Here is a 10,792-nt window from a genome sequence, read left to right on the forward strand (position 1 = left end):
AAAACTGATCATGATGCAATTCTACTCATTCGTGTTTGAGTCGAGTTGTTTGGATACGCTTGACATGCATGTACATGCACTCTAGACTTGATGATTGGAGACGCAGGTCCGAGTTTAGGCATTTCTCAGCGCGACAACCGACAATTCTACCACCTGGCTATTCCTGCTGGTGCAGGTGTGGGCACATCGAAGGGACAAAATGGCCGGGGGTACACTGTTGTTGTGAAGTACAGGATGTTTGGTCCGAGTCTGATACAGACATTCACTGGGTTGGGTGTGGATCAGTTTGGGCTGGTTTCGGGTCAGTTTGGGGTGGTTTCGAGTCAGTTTGGGCTGGTTTCGGGTCAGTTTGGGCTGGTTTCGGGTCAGTTTGGGCTGGTTTCGGTTCAGTTTGGGCTGGTTTCGGGTCAGTTTGGGGTCAGTTTGGGCTGGTTTCGGGTCAGTTTGGGCTGGTTTCGGGTCAGTTTGGGCTGGTTTCGGGTCAGTTTGGGCTGGTTTGGGGTCAGTTTGGGCTGGTTTCGGGTCAGTTTGGGCTGGTTTCAATCCATTTTCTTTTGACAGTCAATTCGGGCAGGTCTCTTCAGTTATATAGTTACGCTGTGATAAAAACTTCAGTGATAAAAACTTCAGTACTAACAGCAGAGATGGTTTTTGCGCATGCCATGATACACAACCTGTATTGTGGGTTTCAAAAAAATGAAATTAATTCAAAATAAATAAGTTTGTACAAATTGTTAAACTATTCAATAAATATGACATTAACTAACCAGTATAAGAAAAAAAAACAAGTGACCACTAAAATGTAACTTCCATCAAGTGTGGTAGAAGAAGAATACAAATAAATATGCATATGCAAATATAAACTTGGTAAAAAATGGCAAGAGTGAACGAATAATGAGCATCATTCAAAGCTGAAAACACTTTGCACACGTACATGTATATAAACATGGATAAAAAGAGGAAAAAATCACTCCTCAAGTGACAACACGCTTGGGTTCGGATTTGGTTACCATCTTCAAATTTTCAGGATCTGCTTGGGCGTGGTTAACCTGACCCAATGCACATCTTTACCCTGCACTGATGCAAGTTTATAAGCACTGCTTCTTTGGAGTTGTTGCTCATATATCAGAGCAAATATTAGTCAGCCATCTTCTTGAAGGTGGAGCTAAAGACTCCAGTCCGATTCGTCCATTTGGAGGAGAGTCCAGGGGCAGTCATCAATTACGTGGACGGTCGTCCGTGTCTCTCCGCATTCACATAAGGGGGAGGGTGCCAACTGCCACTGACGCATACAGGATGCAAATCGGCCAACTCCCGTCATCAGGCGACAAGATGGCTGACAAATTGGTTGCCCTCCTATATGAGCAACAACTCGACAGAAGAAGATACATGTAAGCACTGCTCAGAGATGTCTAATAGAGCTATGAAGACATAATCACAAGCTGGCTCAGGTGGGACTTGAACCCATAACCAACTGGTTAGAAGTGCAGATGTCAAAAGCACTAGAGCGCTTCCTTGGGTCAGCTGGCTGGTTCAAATATTTATGAGTCAAGAAGCTCAACGTCTTGATCTGACCTCATACACAATCCTCCTAGGAAGCTGCCAAGTCCTTAGTGTTCTGACTGGTACATGGTCCGGGATTCTGATGATGAGGAAAGCGGGCGCTCTAATCTCGGTCAGAGACCACAAAGAGTTGGCCGCTCATCAGGGGATTCCTGTCAAATATCAAAGTCGCTGTCATCTCACAGACTCTTGATAACGTTTGCTGCTCCTGCGAGATCAAGGAAGAGATATGGGCAAATCCATTTATCATTTAAGATTCAACAAGTGCTTAGCCGACAAGTTGCATATGCACTCCAGCACAGTGAGTTTTGTACATGGCTCTGGATTTATGAGCAAGCAAGGTTTGTGTTTTTCTTCTGGTTTGACAACAAAAAATGTTTTTTTTGTTGGGTGGCACAAGAGGAAATATTTGGTTCCTGTCTCCAAGACTAGATAAATTACTGAAAAACCAAAAAATACTGCAAACTGTTGATTTATCCTGTATTCATCATTTATTTGTTTTTTAACCATTTCTAGATTAAATTATGTCCCCATCTGTAAACCAGTAACTTTATGGTAAAATGCCACAATTTCACTTCCGGATCTTCCCACTAATTCTTAAAGAATTTCTTTCTCGGTCACTTTCTTGAGATATCATTGGCACTGTTTCATCAGCGTTGTCTCTCAGCCAATGCAGGGGAAGTTTGGTCAGGTAGAATTAAGATTTTTGTTTTCGAGCCCCCTCCCCTCCATTATTACATCTTTTTTAAGTATCACGAAAAATATCATATCAAGATGTTTGAATTGCAATACAAATCAAATTACGCCACTGCTAGGGCTTTGTGATGATAACTTCCAACTGAATATTCAAATGGTTTTGTATATCTGAAAACAATTCACATTTACAATACCTTTTCCTGTGTAGTTGTGTAGACAACCAGGAATGCTAGAACCCTCTTGTCTTTTCCTCGAGCATCTAGTCTCTTTGCAAGCCGTCTGTAGGTCCCGAGTGTCCTGTCACTGTCATCCTGCAGGTGGCACATGCATGCCAGGAGGCCATCGCAGTCTGGTTTGGAGACTAAGGCATCCAAACTCTCTTCACATTTCATAGTCGCTTCTTCCTGTGCTGGTTTGATCTTTAAATGAAAAAAACAAAACAAGAACAAACGTGAAAGAGACTGGGTTGGCGATCCACTCTAACAAAGATTAATAACGAATAAATGACTGATTTCAGTAATCTTGTACATTAATTTGAACAAGCTCGCTACATCAGTTGGCACTCTCTCCAATAAACAATCGCCCCCTTTAAAAAAAAATGAATTATGCTTTGTTAGGAACTGTCCAAAACCTACTGATGTAAATTGGCCTGTCAGTTCCACTTACCGAATGGAGAACAACGGTGGTATGAACATATCTAACAGCATCTGGCATCGTTGGCACAACCGAGACCTGGAAAGAAAAGGACAAGCAGAAATGTCAAGACTCAAAAATCTAGCCTCCTTAGAATGATGGTTAATCCCAACTACACTTTGATTTAAAGGCAAATAGGTTCATGAAACTTTGAGAATTGTACCTTCAAGTTGCGTGACGCTAAACAACTAGCAAGATTATTGAAGACCTTGCTTGATAAGGGATCGCTGTTTATGAGATAAACCTCTGACCAAAGCACTGTTGAAAAGGAAAAAAATAGAAAGGCTAAAACATGGATAATTTTATCCAACTTCCAATCAGGTCCTCTTGTATAAAAAAAATAAAATAGAATAGTATGTATTTGTTTTATCACAATTCTTTGTAAATGTCACTGTCAGGTTTTCTTAACTTCCAGAAACTTGCTATCAAGTGTTGGAAGACAAATTACTAGAGATTCAATTGGTGAATCTGGTGAGATGTTAAACCATTTGTCACTGTAGCACCCGATACGGCCTGCCTATTATTTCCTGTAGCGCCTGAAACCTTCTACACATTCAATGGTTTAAGGAATTATTCAGTGAAAAGACATAAAGTGATAATTGGTTAATACCAATTACAATATAGTATGCCAAGTACAATATAAACAGGCATGCAACTGGGAAATCACAGAAAAAGAGGAAATTCAAATTTTCCCCAGACTTTGTACAGTGTTTTTCTATTTTCAATGGCACCCATGGGAAGTAAAAAAAAAAGGAAAACAGCTGATCCGATGAAAAGTTGCATGCCTGTATAAAGGAACTAGAGCACCCTAACTGACTGAAAGATCATATCATTAAACCTAATACAAACTTTTGGGCAAAACAACATGGTATTAAATGGAATGGGACAAGCAAGTACCATTTAAAGGTTAAAAGAAGGATGCTGGAGCTTGGGACGAGATAAGCCCATTAATTTTGAGGAATTTTTAAAAACTCATTGAGATTTCTTGCCTACCTTTGGCTAATGACTCAGCTGCTACAAGATCCTTCCTGTAGGTAACCTGAAAATCCAACCACAAATGACTAATTCAAAGGAATGCAATAATAATAATAATAACTGTATTTATATAGCACTTTTTGCCAGAGGATACACAGCGCTGGGGGAGAATGCAACCAAAGACAGGTATATGAAGTACCGTACAATGTATACATGTACAAACATATGAGACCCATTATGAAGCACCTTTTTGCTAGGTGCTGCGGCGCATAATTGCTGCCACTGCCAGAAACACCGGGGCAAACCCCTCCTCTTAGCGACAAGTGTTACTGGGTTCTTTAACGTGCATTACACAACACACGGGACCTACAGCTTTACGTCCCATCCGAAGGACGAAGCAATAATGGTAAAGTGCCTTGCTCAAGAGCACAAGCACCATGTTCCCACGGTCAGGATTCGAACCCATGCACCACGGCACACGAGTCAAACACCGTAACCATTGGACCACAGCGGAAATTTAATAAATAATGAAGAATCTTTTTCGTTTAAACGTTTAAATTGGTCAACACCACATCCTTAAACTGTAGATGATTGAAGGGCCATCTTAAGCCATCCCTCACTCATTAATTGTGACTTTGTCTGAATTACTTGGTTATGGCTTACACTGATACATGAGTCTATGGGAAGCGGCTGTGGCTACTTCTCATTGACAGGTGTTATTGCTAGGCACAGCCAAATAAGTTGGAGGCAGCCTTACCTTCCAAACATAGTCAGGTGCTTCAACTAACTTAGCTCTGCAGCCTGTATATTTTAAGGCCAGGTCCAAGACCTCGGTTCCATGGTCTAGGTCATGCTCCGATATCTGAAGAACACAGGTTGGATGAACAAAAAGGAATAAAAGGAAATAATGAAGTGAAAACAATGATGATACATGTACACATTACAATGTGCTCACCCTTAATCATCAGGTCATAGACATCCCAAACTTTACTTTGCTCAGAAGAGCCAAAATCTGTCCGTAAATCATCCTTGGGAATCAAATACAAGATCCTCTGGGAATAGTAGAACCATTGAACTGTGTGTGTAGATGGCCAAAGGATTTTGATTAAAGCCCTTCAGACAATTAACCTGCCAAAGTCTGTGGGGGATGCAAAGGATTGATAATGATTCATTCTGAAATGTTGACATTGAGAGAAAACATAGGATATACATCAAAAGTTTACCTAGGCCTATTGCTGGCTTGACACAGTGTTGTAGTTGTGTCTATTACAAGTCCATCACAAGTCTGGTGAAGAGCAATGCACGAGTCTTTTCACAAATCCATTCAAAAGTACACCACAAATCCTTTCACAATTTCTGTCTAGTCACAAAAAACAGGTGATGAACACTAAATGCTTTTGTCAAACTTTATTTACATACCTCGTGACTTGAAGTAAACTGAAAGACTTGGTACGGAATTGTGATGACTCGTAATGGACTGGACTAGTAAAACACAGACCTAAGCTTCTCAGGATCCTGTCTAATGATATGGAGTACCGAAGTGAATACGTCACGCGCACAAAATGTGTGTGAAAGACATTAGCGCGTGATTCAGCCCGTGTACCAACACGCGCCCGTACTCCATTCGTTTGCACTACACTTTCTGGTTCTAAATGACGTCACACTTCAGTACTCCATGGCAGCAAAGATGAGGCTTTATCACACTGGATTTCATCAGAACAAAAATGTTTGAGAACTGAGATTCTCTGTCCCACCTTTTGATAGGCGTGATGAAGAACTGACCACTGGAAGGCCTGGGGAGTGTGACTCTCTCTCAACGTTGACCTGACCAATGACTGGACGAGAACATCGTGTGGATCGCTCTCAAGAATGGTGGATACCATTGGAAGAACGGATCCCGAAGCCTGTATGCAAAAATAGTGAATTTTGTGGTTGGAATTATAAAAAATCACTCTTGCCATCTTGCAAAAATGGAAGTTTTATCAAGATATTTTTACCCCGTGTTCCTTGGCAGCGAGAGCCACCTTCCTTAAGATGTCCTCATCTGCAAATGGCCTGACCGCATCATGTACAATGACCACCGGCTCTTCTTCAGAGGACACCTTCCCGTTCTCTCTCAGATGTGCACCTCCCAATCCCTTCAGAATGTGATCCTGCAGATGCCGCACGCCATTCTGGATCGAGCGATGCCGGCTTGTTCCGCCATTCACAAGGCCGACTTTGGTGAATTTGTAGCGCTGAATCAGCTCTGTCATGTGGCCTTCCCATTCTGGGGAAACGGCTACAAGTATTTTCTCGATCCAACTGAGTCTGGCAGTGAGCAAGAATAAGAGGAAACAGAAGATCACTATGCACTGCATAGAGCATGACATTGGGGCAGAAGCTTACAAAATTCTGACTAAAGCTAATTTCAATATAGCCTCAAACAATTGTTTTTTTTTCATATTTATAATTAGTTTATATACACTGCTTTTCATCATTTCGAAAAGGATGGGATGCATTCTTACATTGCTACAAGTTTGGCAGATGACAATCATGACAATGGTTGAAGATGTGCCAAGTGCACGGTCATGGTGTTTCACACCATATTGTAATTTCCCTCATAAATAAAAAATCCTGCCATATTTTAAAGTTCACTCTTGGCCTATTCAGCATGTTCAGTAGCCCCATAAATGTGGCCTATTTACTGGAATACCTCCGTAAACGTAGGCCACACATCCACATGTACAAAAACGTGTCACACTTTGCCAAATTTTGATTTTCACACTTAGGCTTAGTTTGTAGGTTTTTTTTGCTTTAGAAGCATACTCACCCTCTTTATAGGCTAATCAGAAAGTGCTGCCTTTTTCAGATGTCTATTTTTCGTGAAATTTCCAGATTCATTTGCCATGTTTGCACACGTTTGCATATCAAAATTTCAACATGAAATTTCACAAAAAATAGACATCTGAAAAAGGCAGCACTTTCTGATTAGCCTATAAAGAGGGTGAGTATGCTTCTAAAGCAAAAAAACCCTACAAACTAAGCCTAAATGTGAAAATCAAAATTTGGCAACTTCGACACGATTTTTGTACATGTGGACGTGTGGCCTATGTTTACGGAGGCAGTCCAGTAAATAGGCCACATTTATGGGGCTAAATCTATTCTTGCCACCATTTTCCATTTATCTCCTCTAATTTAGCTTTTTTATCAGCCATCATCAAATGCAGAAATCAAGACAAGGAAAGAATGTTGCAACCTGACACTGCTTTTTTTTCATATATCATCTCAAAAAAATGTTCTTGCCTCTCCATAGACTTTGAACACAACCGCTGAAGTGGTGTCACTGGTTGCAACATTCTTTCCAAAGACAAGATAAAAAGTGCAACTGTTAGTGTTATTAACATTCCTTTGAGAAGACTGTTCCAGTTCGAATCAGAAGCAGAAGATGAAGAGCAAGAAATGTTTACTAGCTCAATTTATCACGAAAGGGATTAAGTACATCACAATGACAAGTTAAAGAAAGTACACGCAAAACTTCAAAAGGGCAAAATGGCATTAGGCCTACCTTTGGAAACTTTCTAGAGTGTAAACTATAAGAGGTCGGCCTAATACATCACAATATTGTTTAGGGATGTCCAGACCTGTCCTCTGTCCACAACCACCAGCTGGAAGAATCGCAAAGGTCTTAGAATTCATCACTGTGTAAAATTGTCGTGAAAGTCAACTGCATGCGCTACTTGAAAAGCGCCCTCAAGAGGTAATTCTTTTCGGCGAGTTTTCACTGAAGTGCGCCCTCAGTCTTAGAAATAAAATACGGAGTACGGTGAGTTATAAAAGACACACAGTCAAGCTTACAATGGATTAATCATCAAACCCCCCATAATATAGGCATGCCATAGGTACTTGAGTATTTCAAATGTAGCAACGCATACTATGTTTAGAAAGCCCCTCCAGGCATTTTCATACAGTTAAATTTGTGAAGGTTCTGAAGGTTAACGCAATCACATTGACAAGGACGTCACTGTGCTGTCGTTCTCAGGAAACTACTTGCTGAAAGTCTATAACGCTTATCATTTTTTGAGGTGTTCTACAATCTTGCCATATGTATGAATACTGTAATTTATTGGTTTTATGGCCAATAAGAATGAATTTGACATAATTGATATCAGTTAAATACCGCCCTTGCGTCTACAACCACTGGCCTCACATTCCAAAATTGATTTGAACCTGCCATTTTCTAAGAATTTTCTCAGATTGTCTTGACTTTTCCTCCAATAATTGTATCTTGAAGTCGCCATGGTAATAATGACACATGTATGGGTATTTATTTTCAGTTTAGTTTCTCAGTTTTTCAAAGAAGATAGCCTCTTCAAAGCGGCTTAGCTGCTTCTTCATCATCTGCACTCGCTTTCACGTTTTTGTGCAGACTGCGATTCAATGGCCGTTGTGTACGCAGCCTCGAGCCATAACCTCGACCCCTGTTCCGTAGCGACCCCCCAAAGTGGCCAGTTTTCATTTGGACACAAACCCATTATCTTTTGAAATGATTTTCAACATTTTTTCTCCTTTTAACGTCGTTTTAGCTAGTCGAGTTCTCCTCTGGAATCCTGATGCCCCTCGTCGTAGAGATCATCCCAACATGACCCTGGAAACATCCATCGAGCTAGAAACTGGTCTGAGCGGTCCATCTCTTTCCAACACTATGCTCGACAGGGACAGATGGACACAACTCATGAAGTCATCACGAAAGTGAATGAACAAATGAATGAATGAAACGCCTTTCTTCAGATTTTGGATTTTCCATAAAGTTTCCTTAAACTTTTCACTTCCTTAGATTTTTCCTGAGGACATTAACATTTCCTTAAAATAATAACATTTTCTTAAGAGTGAAAGCACTGTCCACAACAGTCAACATGGTGAAATATTTCCAGTAGACGTATACACTGACACTAAACACAGCTGACGAACAGAAACGAGAAACTGCTAGATCTCCCCCTACTGACCAAGTCAGAGAGAGAGAGAAAGAGAGAGGGGCGTGTCTGAAGTGACCAATCCCACCGCCACCATACTGCTTGGGTATTCAGGGCTATCTTTGGTGAGATTACTCTTATACCACTGCACTGTCGAAGTACAGTTGACTTTGATGTCATTTTCTTCGTCTTGAATTTAAGTTGACCCGGGTTAGAATCCTGCCATGGCCAATATGTGGATTAGGTTCTTGAAAGTCCCTGCCGAATTTCGTGAGTTTTCCCTGAAAATATCATCTCACCAAGATTGTTTGCTTCCACCAATAACTGAAAATGTCTTCGTCATTCTCAACACTCTTGCCATTTCTTCGGGCTTCCGAATTAACAATGCTTGAAATTGTTGGGAGAAAAGTTTCAGTCAATCTGTTCTAATTGTAAAAGCAACGCCAATGAGAAAGTTGGATCACGGGAAAGCCAGATTAATTCGTTTATGACACTGACAACTATATTGTCGTAGTGACTGCAGTCACAGCAACAGAGAAGTCGCTAAGCAACGACCAACACTTATCACAAAACAGCCGTCGTATCTGGGTCGACCTGCCCATTCTTTTTTAGCTCTTCGATTCACAGTTTTGACGCTGACGTTCCCTGGACTGGCGCAGCCAATGGCAGAAGTTTATATTTTTGGGTTGAAAAAAAAAAAACCAACGATTCCCAACTCCCATCCAGCACAAAAATCGCATTGTTCTCTTTGTTGGCCCAAAAGCTGGGCTTTTTATTCTTTGAAGTATTGTCGCACAAGGCGAAAAAAAAATTAAGGTATTTCGGTAATTTTCCACCTTACTCGGTGACTTTGTGGCATTGAGATAATGGGACTTTGTGACGGTTAAATAGCGGCCTTTCTCCGCTTTCATCACACAACAAAAAGCGTAGGAAGATGGATAGCACCTAAATGACACCGCGGAAGTGACATGACGGATGACTATAATTCAGCTCTATACTTCATACTGAATACAGAGCAGTTACGCCACGAGGCAACCCATTCCTGTTTTGTTATCGAAAAGCCAGAGCCTCCATACCATAACTTTAAAAGATAAATGCTTTCCAAAAAATTGGAAGGGCCGCTTTTCTGTGAGATGAGAAACGATGGCGCCTTTTCTCCGACTGTTGTATGACAGCAAACCTTGAACCTTTCGTAACCGCAGGGAATCCACGTACCTGTTTTGAGATTTGCCGGTTTTCACCCGAGAGACTTGTACAGATGAAAGTATACTAGAAAGGGTGCATTCTTCCATAGAGGAATAACATATGTACGAAGTGGTTGCAAATCTATAATCGTAAATCTGTGACTTTGATTCTTTTGTGCGATATTCGGCATTCTAACTTTTGTTGCCAAAGCAGGAAATAAGGGTTGATCTCCAGGGAAACATTCCATAGCTAACAACAACAAAAGAAATCAACAAAAGTCATTTTCCCCCATTTTTTTCATGGATAGGTCTAGAAATCACGTTCAGCTCTGCATTCAAAATATTGAGACTGCGACACTGAACATTCGTGCATGAAAACAATTATTTTAGTGGTTTGTTTTCTTAATAAAAATGATATATTTACTCAAAATAAAAAAGGTCCCAAAACCAAGGAACGTTTTTTCTTTGTGCCCAATGTCGTCATTGAGCTATTTGCATTTTCATGCTCCCTACATCGTTGTTGTATATAGTAATGTAAAAAAATGCTAAAATCATCTTTTTCTTCTTAATCTTCATTTTTTCTGGCAATGAGCCAAGCAACTTGGCAATGGAATTATGCCACTGAGCTTCAGTGTATGAGAATCCTTAGAAGGCAAGGAAAGAGAAGGCACCCCCCCCCCGACGGGGTGCACCAAGCAGGATTCGAACCAATGCCACAAGAGATGAAGT

The 10,792-nt window shown here is 40.8% G+C and overlaps 1 protein-coding gene across 1 annotated transcript; it reads right to left on the minus strand.

The window, feature by feature from the left end:
• Nucleotides 1-645: 645 nt before the first annotated feature.
• On the minus strand, nt 646-7,670 carry LOC119729624 (D-ribitol-5-phosphate cytidylyltransferase-like). Its single transcript, XM_038202268.1, has 9 exons — nt 7,475-7,670; nt 5,925-6,237; nt 5,682-5,831; nt 4,685-4,789; nt 3,946-3,991; nt 3,116-3,210; nt 2,926-2,991; nt 2,454-2,678; nt 646-1,771 (listed from the first exon to the last, which is right to left on the minus strand). Exons 1-9 carry the CDS (start codon nt 7,603-7,605, stop codon nt 1,667-1,669), a joined length of 1,236 nt encoding a protein of 411 aa, XP_038058196.1. The 5' UTR covers nt 7,606-7,670; the 3' UTR covers nt 646-1,666.
• Nucleotides 7,671-10,792: the final 3,122 nt, after the last annotated feature.

This window comes from Patiria miniata, unplaced genomic scaffold, assembly GCF_015706575.1.
Source record: "Patiria miniata isolate m_02_andy unplaced genomic scaffold, ASM1570657v1 HiC_scaffold_21, whole genome shotgun sequence".
NCBI classification, from domain to species: Eukaryota; Metazoa; Echinodermata; class Asteroidea; order Valvatida; family Asterinidae; genus Patiria; species Patiria miniata.